This window comes from Mastomys coucha, unplaced genomic scaffold, assembly GCF_008632895.1.
Source record: "Mastomys coucha isolate ucsf_1 unplaced genomic scaffold, UCSF_Mcou_1 pScaffold1, whole genome shotgun sequence".
Lineage (NCBI taxonomy): Eukaryota > Metazoa > Chordata > Mammalia > Rodentia > Muridae > Mastomys > Mastomys coucha.
In genome coordinates, this window is record NW_022196891.1 from 87,936,371 (window position 1) to 87,950,635 (window position 14,265).

At 46.8% G+C, this 14,265-nt stretch overlaps 1 protein-coding gene across 4 annotated transcripts in view; it reads right to left on the minus strand.

Moving 5' to 3' along the window:
• Rps6kc1 (ribosomal protein S6 kinase C1) overlaps window positions 1-14,265 on the minus strand; it is a 156,769-nt gene that overhangs the window by 4,826 nt on the left and 137,678 nt on the right. For all 4 annotated transcript variants that reach the window (XM_031338665.1, XM_031338655.1, XM_031338672.1 and 1 more), the window contains 2 exons: window positions 5,818-5,900; window positions 4,757-4,852 (listed from right to left, as the gene is read on the minus strand). In XM_031338665.1, coding sequence (XP_031194525.1) covers window positions 4,757-4,852; window positions 5,818-5,900 — 179 coding nt within the window. The remainder of the gene's footprint in view (window positions 1-4,756; window positions 4,853-5,817; window positions 5,901-14,265) is intronic.

Sequence of the window (14,265 nt, forward strand, 5' to 3'; positions counted from 1 at the left end):
GCATCAGTGTGTCTGCGTGTGACCCTCGGTCTTCTCTGAGGAGTCTGCCTTCCATCGAGCTGCATCAGCGTGTCTGCGTGTGACCCTCGGTCTTCTCTGAGGAGCCTGCTAAGTTTCTTGTGTTTTTTTTGTTTTTTTTTTTTGTTCTTGTTTTTCAAGACAGGGTTTCTCTGTGTAGTCCTGGCTATCCTGGAACTACACTCTGTAGACCAGGCTGGCCTCGAACTCAGAAATCCACCTGCCTCTGCCTCCCGAGTGCTGGGGTTAAAGGCGTGCGCCACACCGCCTAGTGCTAAGTTTCTTGTGTATTGCTCAGGAAACCAGGAACATTTTCAGTCGTCACTCCTTCAAGTCCTTCTGTGACTGTTCCCAGCTCCGTTTCCTTCTGGAGTCCTTTTTAGTCCTGTTTTAGGTTCTGGCACATCTGAGAGGAAAGCATTACCTTGCAGATCCTTCTGGTCCTGCCCACTGCTCTTCTTGGACCAGGACTGTTTCAGACTGGGCCACTCGCACTGACGGAGGCTCCTGAGTCTGTCTCGGATGTGCCGCTGCACTTCTCAGGGACATCTTTCTTTCACTCAATGAACTTCTTAAGCGAACCTTTTCCCAACCTGCTTTTCCTTAAGCTTCCAGTTTGAAACCTACTTAGTTCACAGCTGTGACACTATCCCTTAACTTGTGAGTCTTGTTAAGCCCTACATCTGCTGTCACCCCGAGACGATGCCCATCAGTGTTGCTTTTCTCTGCATCCACTGTTCTATTTGAGCTAGATTTCATATCACATTTCCCTAAAGTTTCTCCTTACAAACCATCATAGCCCTTGGTCTGTTTCTTTGACTGGATTCCACTTCAGCTAGCTCTGAAAGTCTGCCGAGACACACACCTACACTCCCCCACTGCCCCCACACACACACATACACACTCTGAGCTATCTGCAATGCACTTCTGACATCTCTCATTGTTGGTTTTGATTTTAAGCTGAGCCTCCCTGTCTCTATAGCTTGGCTGTCAACCAGTCAAGCTTCTGCCCACAGGTAGGAGACTGGCTGAATAACATGGGTTAACTTAGGGACTGACTGTAACTCTATGGACATCTATCTTTCATTCCTTTCATAAAGAGAAAACAGAGACTCCAAGAAATCAGCACCTGCTTAAGATTATACAGGCATTAAGCTGCCAAGCGAGAATTTTAACTTAAGCACATCAACTCCAGAACCCATACCACACCCACAGCATAAAGAGCCTCCAAATATGTAACCACAAAGTCTGAGAACCCATTCCTTCTCTTTGGTCTTACCAAACACAGAAAGTGCAGCACACACTTCTAAAGTGCCTGGGTGACACATACCTAATCCCTTTAACTCAGGCGGCAGACAGTAGGACTACTCTAAGTTCAAAGCCAGCCTGGTCTTACAGTTTTAGGCTAGCCAGAGTTACACGGTAAGACCCTGTTTCAAAAGTAAATAAATAAAAAAACAAAATACTAATAAATTTTTACCTGAAATTATTTTGGTAGCATTATAAATTAACATAAAACTGTTCATTAAAGCTAATTGTTCAAAGAACTTTTAGACTAGAAGCTTGTAAGGTATGGGTTTTTAGATTGTTTTATTTGATGTGTATGATTGACTGTTTTGCCTGCGTGTATGTATGTGCACCACATGCAAGCCAGTTGTCCAGAGAGGCCAGAAAAGGGCATCAGATCCAGTGGAATTGCAGTTATAGGTGGCTGTGAGCTGTCATGTAGGTGCTGGGAACTGAACACAGGTCCTCTGAAAGAGCAGCCAGTGCTCCTAAGTACCGTCATCTCTCCAGCCCACTAAGATGAACTTTAAGGCTATTATTATAAATATAATAGAAATATCCTAAGTGCATTAAACTCATTTCAAAGACAGCGCCCATCTGCTGATTGAAATATACCAATATTTTAATAAATTGAACATCAGAGACTACTTCTGTGGGGCACGCACACCCCCTCAGGGAGGATCTCCACAGACAAGCTCTTTTTCTTTAGATGGACTAAAACATAGCTTCCAATGTGGAAGTCCTACAGTTTGCACTTAACGTTCGCTGGCATCAATTTCCTTAGTCTGGAGACTCCTCTGCAGCTCTGCAAGGTTCACTGTCTGCCTATAACTCCTTTCCTTACAGCTGTCTGCTCACCCTGCCATCTCAAGTGCCACCAAAGGGTCAAGAGAAATCAAAGGTTGCACTGCTTAGAACAGGTCAGCCAGCAGAGGCCACAGGAGGAACTCCGCACCATCCAATAAGCTCCTTCACCTTATCTGGTGACAGTGCCAAGCAGGGAGACACAGTGATCTTATCTGAGGGTCTTCCTCATGAAGTCCCCCCACCGATGAAGGGCTGAGTCCTCGGATGCTGAGTCTATGCAAACACTGGCTCTTAGACTTCTTAGTGTCAAGAGAATCCGCTTACCTCAGCACTGTCCACATTTCTAAGACTCAAGCAAGAAGCAGAAAGGGGAGACTACACAAAACAGAGTAGACACTTCCACATGAACTGCGGGTGACTCTTCCCAAGGTAACCTCGATAGCCTGCGAGGTAGTCACAGAAAGATCAAGCCCTGCCAGGGGATCCCGCTCCCTTCTGAAGGCAGATGTCATTTCCCCAGCATGAGTGGATACTTCCTTGGGCAGAGATAAGATGGTTGCTATTACAGAATGAAACAGGCCTTCAGCCTCAACCACTGCATAGGGACGCCTGCTAAAGACAAGGGCAGCACAGTGGGGTACCATGGAGATTCTGTACTCAGCATCAGGGAATAACTGGCTTCAAGGAAGACACACAAAAAATTAGTGTCAGCCTTCCCCTGCCCACCCCCACACCCCTGCCAAAATATCAATTTACCTTGTACCATAATAAAGAAGATGGAACCCCAGAGCAGCTAGAACTGAGCATCTTATAGGGCCATCTCTTACTCTTTCTACAGACGAGGCTCTGTGTCTATGCATCTCAGTGTCTCCGTCCCATACTTCTCCCCATTAGTGTCCTCCTCCACCTCTCCCTCCTCCCCTTCTCCATCTTCCTCTTCCACCTCTCCCTCCTCTTCCTCCCCGTCTTCTTCTTCCACCTCTCTCTCCTCCTCCCCATCTTCTTCCTCCACTTCTCCCTCCTCTTCCCCATCTTCCTCCTCCACCTCTCCCTCTTCTTCTTCCCCATCTTCCTCCTCCACCTCTCTCCTCTCCTCCCCATCTTCTTCCTCCACTTCTCCTTCTTCTTCCTCCCCATCTTCCTCCTCCACCTTTCCCTCTTCTTCCTCCCCATCTTCCTCCTCTGCCTCTCTTCCTCTTCCTCCCCATCTTTTTCCTCCACTTCTCCCTCCTCCTCACCATCTTTCTCCTCTACCTCTCTTCCTCTTCCTCTCCATCTTCTTCCTCCACCTCTCTTCCTCCCCGTCTTCCTCCCCACCTTCTTCTCCTCTTCCTTTTTAAATTTTGTATGTTTGTTTTGAGGCAGGCTCTTCTAGCTAGCCCCAAACTTACCAGTAAGTAGCCAAGAACCTTAACTACAAGTATGTGCAGCCACATTGCTTTTGTTTAGTCTGAGAAGGTAACTCTGGGCTCTGTACATGCTAGGCAGACACACTAGCAACTCCCAGCCCATGACTATTTTTCTTTCACAGAGTTGGGCAAGTTACCCCATTCTGACACTTTCATTTTTGTGCACAACAGCAAACCCACATTGTAGATGAGCCACATCCTTCCACCCCCTGCTCACTGCAGTAAATACCCTGGAGAAGACGACATGTCACTGCTTCTGTAAGTTCACCCTTCACTCTGACTCTCCCTTGTTACCCATCAGTCCTCTGTGCTGCTTCTCCCATATCTCACACAATAACTAAACCACGTCAAAGGCCCAGCAAAAATAACAAGTTCCTAACACATCCACGGCACCAACCAGGACCCTCCTTCTCCTGCCTGTCTGGGCTCCTCCGCCAGGGGAGAAGGGCTGTTCTGCAGCTCCAGCGCTATGCCTTAGCACTGCTAAATGGAATCAAAATTGCTACCGAGGAGAACACAGGTACTGTTTTTCTTCATATAACCCCCCTCTTTTAATTTATTTTCCCCGATTTAAAAACATCCATATATTCACTGACTAATTTTAGTTCACCATTTTCAAATCACATTATTTTGTTTTGACTTTTGTGGAAGTACAAGGACTACAGACCTGCCTCACGTGCTGCGAGCCCCTTCCCTCACAACACCGTGCCTTCCTCAGACACCCCTGCCCAGGACTACAGAGGCAGGCATCTTCACCTGCGAGCCCCTTCCCTCACAGGCAACACGGTGCCTTCCTCAGACACCCCTGCCCAGGACTACAGAGGCAGGCGTCTTCACCTGAACACCAATTCGCAAGCTCTGAAATCTTAAATTTCCTGAGTAGACACAGGACTCTCAAACCCTCTCAGATTTCAGTGCACTGGGGATGGTGGAGTTTTTCACTGGGACTGCCTTACCATAGAGTCTCCACACACGACAAAGCTCCACAAACTGGAAAGCTCTGGTCACCCGGGGCTTGTGTAAACTGAATACTAGAGAACTGGCTTGAACAGGTCCCTGTAGCCCAAGCCTCTCTGATCCCACCTGTGTACACGCAGCCTCCATACGCCTGTCTAGTATGTACAGAACATGCATCATGTTCACTCTGGATGTAACTAACTTCCTAACAGCTCTAGTGCATGGGCTCTACTGACCTGCAAGGTTGAGGTACTTAGCCAGGAGGACGACTCAATTACCTGTTGAATGAGTGAACGAGCCTCTTCAGAGACACAATCTGGCATGTTCAAAGTAGTGTGGGTATTTATTCCCGCTGGGTGGCACTCCACCAATGTCTGAAAGAGTCAATCAGGTACAGTTCTTATTCTAAATCACATCTCATCCTGTTCTATCACAGGGCACACAGGCAGCAAGTGCAGAGAGCCGACACCATCCACATAGAAGGCACAGCCAGCTGCAGAGCGTCACTGAGGCAGGCTAGGCTGACCCCCCCCCCGCTGTGAGCCCAGAGAGCATCTACATAAAGCAGCCAACAGCCAGCATGCTCAAAGCCCAGGTTCGTCCCCTCTCCTTCATTACCAGGGACTGAATCCTAACAGGGAAGCTTAAGTTACACATAACTCCGAAGAGGGACTGATAGCTTTGAAATAACCAAGGTTCTTTAAAATCTTTCTAGTGTAGTTTGTTAATCACAGTGTTTGAGCATGTACGCAGTTACACTTTACAGTTTAGCTGCTAGCTCAGCCACCATGTGCTTCACAGCCATCTTACATTGCCAATTCACACACTTAACTAAAGTGGGACTACGGCTCCGCCAGTTTCTCCCCAGGAGGCAATAGACACAAAACTCTGGGAGGGCCTATTAGCCTTATTAATATTAATCATGCTTAAAAGTTACTAATCAGAAGGTATACTCTATCCCCAAGCTAAAACAGATAGGGAAAATGTACAGTTCTGGGGGTAAAGATGTTACCTTTAATACCAACATTAATTTTTAAAAATTGAATTCCCCCTAGCTTCAGACAAGCCCCTTAAAGAATATGGAGGATTCTAACAGCTGCCTGCTACACTCCCACAGATGTGGATCTGTTACTGCTGATTCACAGACAGCTCAGACGGTAGCTGTAGCACAGCAGAGGCTAGCCATCAATTTATTCAATGTTACATGATTTTTAAAATCCGAATCTTGATAAGGTTCTTTGCCTGTTTCTGACACTGAAGCTTGGCAAAGGCTCACACGCTCAACTTGGAGTCTGGTGGCATCTGGACAAGAGCACCAGGTGTCTGGGTCACTGTGTACCTTGCCAGTGAGAAGTTCAAAGAGGACAGCACCCAGGCTCCACCAATCACAGGCTTCAGTTTCTTCCGTGACTGCTCCAACCTCTAAACACACCAAAAAAGGTTGATATTAAAATTCCAGAGGTCAATTAAACTTTCAAAATTAACATGTATTAGCAAGGTGACCTTGTTAACGCTGAGAGAGCAAATTCTAACACTTCTGGGCTTTCAAATCCCTCAAAGTCGCTTCTCTCTTTGGTCACCTACAGGGCTGCACCCCCCCCCACACACACACACAGACATACATTAAACAGAAACCTTTGTTCTTTAGCTGACGGAGGGGCACCTTCAAGACACCGTACTTAAGGCTGCAGGGACCCACAAGGCCTGTACCCGCTCATCTTTTAATTCAAGAGAACACAGCTGATTTCCCACTTCAAACCACTTTTTGTTTGAGAAATAAAGACTCCTTGTAACCAGAAGGAACTTCAAAAATTACCTAAGTTGATATGACTGACCCTGCTGGAGACCAGGGAGAACACCTCATCCACTGTCACATGACAGCAGACGATGACCTGGCCTCCCCTTCATCTCTCAGTCTCTTCCTGAAGAGGGAGCCCGTGGAATGCAAGCTGGCACATTCTGAAGTTTAGAAGAAATACCATTTAAACTCACAACAAAACTGCTCATTTAGAACAGTCAGACACCACAGTTCTGCCTCTTCATTCCTGGGGGAACTTGGGGAGTCATCTTTCAGGTTGCTCCACAATGAGCACTAACTTTGAGGCTGCAGTCACTACATCCTGCCTGAGATCTCATTCTTTTGTAATGACTGGTGATTAGTCCCAAGGCCTTGCCAGTACCTGCCTCTCTGACATCATTCAAACAAAAGCAGCTAACTATTGTCCGACTACAGGGAGCCTACAACTCGAGACTATGTTCAGAAGTTTCTAGAAAGCTGGCGAGATATGGTGAAATGTAGTCAGTTAAGGAGGCACTGGGACCCTGGCTTTTGCCACTTTCTGCAGAGCACACCTGACAGTGCTCAGGACAGCACCCTCACATCCTGAAGCAAGCATAAAGGTGGCGACACACCACTGCTCATACACACAGCCAGGGGCAGACCCATTTCAGCAGCTTCTTGATGCTTCTTTGGGACTTCAAACAGCCTTACAAAGAAGGAGACCTGCAGCTCAGACCTTCTAGGCTGATACTGCCCACAATGTTCTGCCAATCACAACCTCCATTCTCTGATGAGCAGATCTCAGCTATGTAACAGAAAAGAAATGGACACTAACTCCTGCCAGAGACTGTACATGGGACTGTAACACCAGGATCCATCTAGCGCTGTGTGTAAGCTGTGAAGTGCATGCACACTGCAGCATCTAGCACTGTGTACAAACTGTGAAGTGCATGCACACTGCAGCATCTAGCGCTGTGTACAAACTGTGAAGTGCATGCACACTGCAGCATCTAGCACTGTGTACAAACTGTGAAGTGCATGCACACTGCAGCATCTAGCACTGTGTACAAACTGTGAAGTGCATGCACACTGCAGCTCTGTGCTGAATGACATCTTTACACAGGACCAAATTACAAGTGTAGCCTGTTTTCAAACAGGAGAATTCTGACTAAAAAGAATGGGGGGAAAACTGACAATGTTTTAGTGACCTCCTCTAGGACGGTGTGATTCCTAGCATCTATCAACTACATACACACTTGCTACAAAGCTCCGGAGCACAGTGAGATGGTGAGAGAGCAGGCAAGTTTGCAGGGCAGTTCTGGGTGTAGGGAAGGACCCATGTGCACTCCACAGTTTCCACAGACTCGGCACTGCCTGTTAAAGGCCTAACATGAGTCTTGGGACATGTGAGTTATGTGAGGGTCTACCGGTTAAGTTTTGTTCCCACCATTTCCTTACTCAGCAACCCTTTGGAGACACACTCCTTGGGGGCTGCAGCACCCCCACCCACACACACAGAGCTACTGTCACCTTCAGAGGAGGGTTCTTAGAAATTTTAGCCAGGATGTGTGTTCCCAGAAGCCTCAGAGATGGTCACAGGCCTGCCATCAAGTACAGCCCTTGGCACATGTCCTTCCAGTCTACAAGACAGGTCACACAAAATCCCCACACAGCATCTCATTGGCCACTCAATAACATTTAAATGTCTTTCTCACTCAGCCACATGCACATAATCAGACCTTGGTGTAGGGTCTCAGCCCATCCGACCAGCCAGTATGGACACAGAGGCAGCATAAACGAGGCTCTGGATTGGCCCAAATTATAGACTCTGCCACATACTGTTAAATCTTGAACATCTAAAACAAGTTTTCCTATCAGCATCCATAGTGAATATATTTTTCTTCTCTATTCCATTTCTTTAAGTATAGAGTAGACAGTCTTATGTTACTTAGTTTTATTAAGGTTTTATCTGTTCAGAACTCAAGACTAAAGTAACAGGTTAGTCACCCATTCAGAATGTGTGGGCGATGCTCCACACCATGTGTAGGCACTGTTGGACTAGGTGAGTGTCACAGCGATGGCACTGCAGTCACACTGTGGACCACACTGTGGTCAGAATCACTAGGCACTCTATGTGTGGAACATGTTTCATATGTCAATCATTTTACATTTCCTAACATCTCACAGAGAACTTATTTGCATAGACTAAGTATGAAGAAAGACGCCATTTCTCTGGGAGCAGTAGAGGATGCAGTCCAAGCCAGCTCGGAGAATACGCATGTTAGAGGATGCCTTGTTGGGTCTCACAACTTGCCTAAGGAGCTCCAGACTGGAGTCACGCTGTCTCCCCACAGGGTGGGAACCTGCTCCCACGGGTAATATGGCAGGTGTGTGGTAAGGGTGCCAGACACAGGACAAATACTGGATCTTTTGAGCCTGGAGGAATTTGGAGGAGGGGGTGGGGCGGGAGAGAAGGACTCTCTTTGAGACACAAGGTAAACTTGGCAGGCATGCCAGATAGAAGAATGTAGAGACCCAGAATTCTACTTCACTGGTCACTGGAGACACACACCGCCTCAGCCGTCCCAAGTCCCTGGGTGGAGATTACCAGGTCCTTTATGAGACAGACCAGAGGATCCTTCACCATGCTGTGGATTTGGCCCACTAGTCCTCTATGACTGAGATTCGTTGGCTTTAATGCTTTGAAATCCCTGGTCACATCATCCAGGTGTTTGACAGGTAGACAATTACCAATACAACTGCAGCTGTGGACAGCAAGTGGGTGATGGCCCCTGGGAATAAAGCCTACTTCCTTCCTCACTTCTCTGTGCGCACTAGCTCCTCGGGGCGCGCCACAGATGCGGACAGAGACACCTGCACTGTGCCTGGAGCTGCTGCCGCTGCTGCCCTCCCTCATTCCGGCTTCTCTTCCTCTCCCCTGGTTCTCCCTCAGACACAACTAGCTCCATACTCTAAAGGCACCTGGCCTTACACTGGTTCTCATCTCTGTGACAAAGTCTCTGATGTCACTCAAGGCACTTGCTTTGGCTCACAGTTTGTAATCTCCAGTCTGGGTTGGACAGCTTCCCGGTTCATGGTTCCAGAAAAAAAAGGAAAATCCGGCATGATGAAGCAAAGTTCTCCCTTCATGGAGACCAGGAGGCTGGGGACAAGGTGCACCTTGGCAGCACATGCCTTGAGCGACCCACCTTCTCCACCAGGAGGCCCACCCACCTCCAGCCATCAAATCAGCACTCCATTAACTGGTCACCCTGCTCACTCCCTGGAAGCTCAATCTACAGCCACACCTGTGGCACACAGCCTCAGGGAACATTCCAGGCTCAAATCACAAGAGACCAAATGAGACTACCTGAGAGCCTGTGTGCAAGAATAGAAAGGCCGCTGTGTTGTGCATGCAGTTTTTGAACCTCAATACTGTGTCAAGGACGTCACAGCCGCTGTGCCCGGCTTTCCTCTGTGAGTCTAATCTACAGCAAAGAGTTAACTTCCTAGCAGCTGGGCAGCAGGGGCGCAAGGGAACTACGCACTCCTGAACCGTTTCACAGGATTTAAACAAAGTTTCTCTTGTCTTCCTTGTCAGAATGCATGATGTTGGCTGCCTTGCCCTAAAAAATAATTATTCCTTTTAATAAATTATATAAGACTCTTAATAAGATGAAATTACATGGCTAAAAAGTAACTGAGGTTTTTGTGGCTGTCAAACCCATTGCTCTAAAACTGCTTTACTTGAAAAAATCTCCTAAATATTACAAGTCCAGTGCAGAGCAAGGGCACTGACTTACACAAGCAGCTGTGAGACAGTTGATATGTTCACCACAAGTCCGGCATGTGGCCGGTGAGGTGGCTCAGGTGTAAAAGTGCCTGTTACACAGGCCTGGTAGCCATGTGAAAGCCAATGTGATGGCTGACATCCATAACCAGCACCCCCACAGTGAGATGGGAGACAGACAGGTCAGCCAGAAGCCCACGTGTTGAACAGCACTGGATACAACCCTACATACACTGTACACTCTCCCCCACACTGAGACAAAACTAAGTCTTTAATGTAGAGGATGTAAGGAGATGCCACATACAGCCATGTGGCTGTTTTATGCACACTGTGTAGCAGGGAAGCTGGGAATCCCTTTAAAACTAACTCCATTTTAAAAATTCGTTGAAGTGTGTGAAAGGACAGTCTACCGATTTCAAACTGGTTTTCTTGCACACCTCACGTGTGACTTCCTGTGTGCCCCAGTACCACCACTGTATTGGCAACCTCTGGGCTGGGAAGTGTCCTTGCTCCCACAAGTACAGAGGTCTCACAGGCACTGAGCAAAGTGACCAGAGAAAACACACTTCCCACAGAAAACTACTTCTTAGGTCCTTCTCACAAAAACATGATGAGACTGTAGCATTTAAGAACTAGAGGTTTTTGTCTGGGCTCTGGCTGCACTGCCCTACATGAGGTCAGCCATCTCTTCCCCTGTCCACCTCCAGCGGTTTTGATTCTATCATCCTGAAAGTGCTTTCAAAAGTGTTCAAGAGCTGTTCTCAACTGTTCTCGAGACTTCTCCTCCTCCCACTAACTTAAGATGCCAAGGAGTGGAGAACACCGAGGTGAACAGGTGTGCTTTATCTCCACCTCCATCCACTGCCACACCAGCCACCATGCCACCCTCCCTCCCTCCTCCCCTCAGAACTCACTCTTGGCTTGCGCACGGAAGGGGCATCGCCCTCTTCTCACAGTATAAAGACATGGAAGTGGCTTGAATTATATTCCAGCTCACCCAAAGACTGGCGAGGCCACACAGCATGTGCCAACAGTTAACAATACTCAACAGAATTTCATTTTACAACCCATCCCAGTTCCTAACTTCAGTACAGAATCTTGATTCCTACTGAAGATCCAACCATCATGCTTCTTGGCTAGAACAGCAAAGACTGCAGCATCACGTATGCAACGGCACCGTTGTCTCACTAGGGCTGACTGTCTCACAAGCCACACGGGTTTCCAGAAAAACAGTGTGGTCTTATCAACGCTGACCATCCATGGCTTCCTAAAACACAGAATGAGAGTTGCTTAGCCCATGGCTGCCAGTCGTCAGAATCTCCTCCTTAGGGCCAAAAGCAGAGCGCAGGGAGCCAGCTCCTGAGTCAGTGTGGACTCACTTCTGAGCCTATGATCCCAGCACTCAGAGGCTAAGGAGAAAAACCCTGAGTTCAAGGAGCACCTGTCTACAAAAGGAGATCCTGCCCTGCCCACCCCCACCCCGGAGAGAAACGCTCTCTAACCACGTGGTAAGTGGCGAAGACACCCAGCCAAGCCTGCTCACAGGCTTCAGGGAATCTGACAGACACTGGGAGCAAGAGCACAACTCCAGCATGCAGAGTCAGCGCCACGTTCACATCTGCAGGGCCAGGAGTGCAGCCCTGGACCATGCCATATCAACTTAGTGTGCATCAAAGGCTCAAGTAAAAAAATAAAACGAAAGGCAGAGCTAAAACTCTTCTGGAAGCCACATCTGAAAATTGAGAAAAGCAGAAACTGCAGATTAAACTCACCAAGACTTTGACTGAAAGCCACCTTCCTGCAAAGCCTGATGGAGATGGCTCAACTGTGCATTTTAAGTGCTGTCATCTCCAACATCCCAAATTCAGAACTTGTCTTTCCTTTAAAAGACACTGAATGCCTTCTAGGGACAAGTCGTAAGCTCTCCCAGCAACATGTGTTCACTGGCTTTCTCTAAGACTGAAGGAGAGCAATAAATTGGAAAATTTTTAAAGAGACTTTTACGTGTAGAAAAATTCTACACGTAAATTATCCTTTAATCCTAAATTCTTTAATTATTTAAGTATTCCTTCTAGACAAAGGCATGATAGCTCACACCTGGAATTCCAACCGTTGAGCGTTAGTTGAAAGCAGGAGGACTCCTGAATTTGCAAGGAGTCTAGGCTACATAGTGAGTTCCAGACCATCCTGGGCTACAGTGTAAGACTGTCTCAAAAAGCAAACACACAAACAATGCCACAACATCCAGGGGCAGGCAGAAGGGGCACATAGCTACATACCTACAGCTTTCGGGACAGGCTGCGTTGCTCTTCATAGCTAAACTCGTAAAATATCTAAGTGTTAGACACTTAATTTCTTTTCTTTTGGGGGGTAAAAATAAAACTCAGTGAAAAAGCAGAAATTATAGTAAATAAAGTTTTTAAAATAACACTCCATTAAATCAACATTCACACACTCAAGCAATGCCTCATCAGTAACATAACAAGCATGTATCAGGTTTGGACCAATCTTAAACAGACTCACATACTACACTAAAATGACAGCAGAAGTTCTCTTTGTAAAAGAGGGAGAAATATGCATGATTTATGCTACAGTGTTTTGCAAAATTGTCAAAAACAAAAACTGAGTGCCTAACTTTGTATGTGTGCATGCATGTGTACATGTCAGTGCTGACTACATTGTCTAAGTGCCTGACCTTGCCCGTGTGCATGCATGTGTACATGTCAGTGCTGACTACATTGTCTAAGTGCCTGGCCTGTGCATATGCATGTTGGTAGTAGCTACACTGTCTGACCTTGTGTGTGTGTGTGTCTGCGTGTGTGTGCGCGTGTGTGTGCATGTGCATGCGCGTGCATGTGTGTGTCAGTGTTGGTTACCTTGCGTGTGCATGTGTGTGCATGTTAGTGGTGGTTACAGGTTGGACATCGGGGGTCTTCCTCATGTGCTCTCCACTTATTTCTGAGACGACTGTCACTGTACCTGGAGCTAGCCAGTTTGGCTAGACTGGGTGGCCAGTGTTCTCTAGGAATCCCTCTATCTACCCTAACCCAGTGTTGGAATGAAAGACACCCTGCTGCACCCAGCTTTTTATGTGGGTGCTTGGAGTCCAAACACAAATCCTGTCTGTGCTGCAGGAGCATTAGCAACCAAACCCCCTCATATCTGCAGCCCCTGAGTAACTAGCTCTCAGAAATCCCAAATTCTCTCTTGGAAAAATAGACAAAAACATAGCACCTTTGGGGGTCAAAGAGAAACTATATAAAAATAAAGGCAAAATTTCATTAACTTAAAATCAAGCACCGTGCACACACTTATAACACTGTGTGTGTGTGTGTGTGTGTGTGTGTGTGTGTCTGTGTGTGTGTGTGTCTGTGTGTGTGTTTAGGGGGAGCTTGGCATGTCTAAATTTTTGTGAAATTTTTACATATTTAGAAAGTTTAAAATAGTCAAGATTTTGTAAAGTATTTACAAGAAGCCAGGCACCAGTAATGCATGCACATAGTAAGGAAAAGTGCTTTAATAAAGCCATCTGTCATTACTGATACACGTGAGCCAGGGGAAAGAACATCTTTCTCTCGCTCCACGTGTCCCATAGCTAGCGCTGGGAAGCATTAGTCCCATGCTCCCACACACACAAGCTCTCCCTGCAGCATCTGCTGCTAATTGAAAGGGACTAGAATTACAAAATCCTAGTCAATTTCTCTCCAGCTCTTGCTGTGTGTAAAGATTTTCTATGTGGGGGCTAAGCATTAGTCGTCCACTACAGCTGATGGCTAAAGACCAGAGAGAAGGAAGCACACAGGAAAACATTCTGTGTCCAGCATTATACGGACTCAACTGTGGTAGGAGAGACAGCTAAGCGTGTCCTTTGTTTGCTCGGTGCAATTCCAGTCTATAAATATAACTAGCTGCCTATGACGGCCTGTTAACATCCTAGCTAGCCAGTTGTATATGTCCTCTGTTGGGGTACTCTCCTTTGATAGAACTTCAAAAGGAACTGTCAATATTATACCAATTATGTCTTTATTTCTGGCTCCCAAGCATAGTTTCTGGGACACGGGAGGCACTTAACAAATGTGTGTTGAATACATAATCCAAGTGCATCTTGTAATTCGTAGCATTCAAAGTACCTACAAAGATCCTAGAATATTTGTTTTTAAGAGCCAAGATTCATCTCAAGTCCTCTGCACTTTTACACCTTGTAGACTATGAAGTTT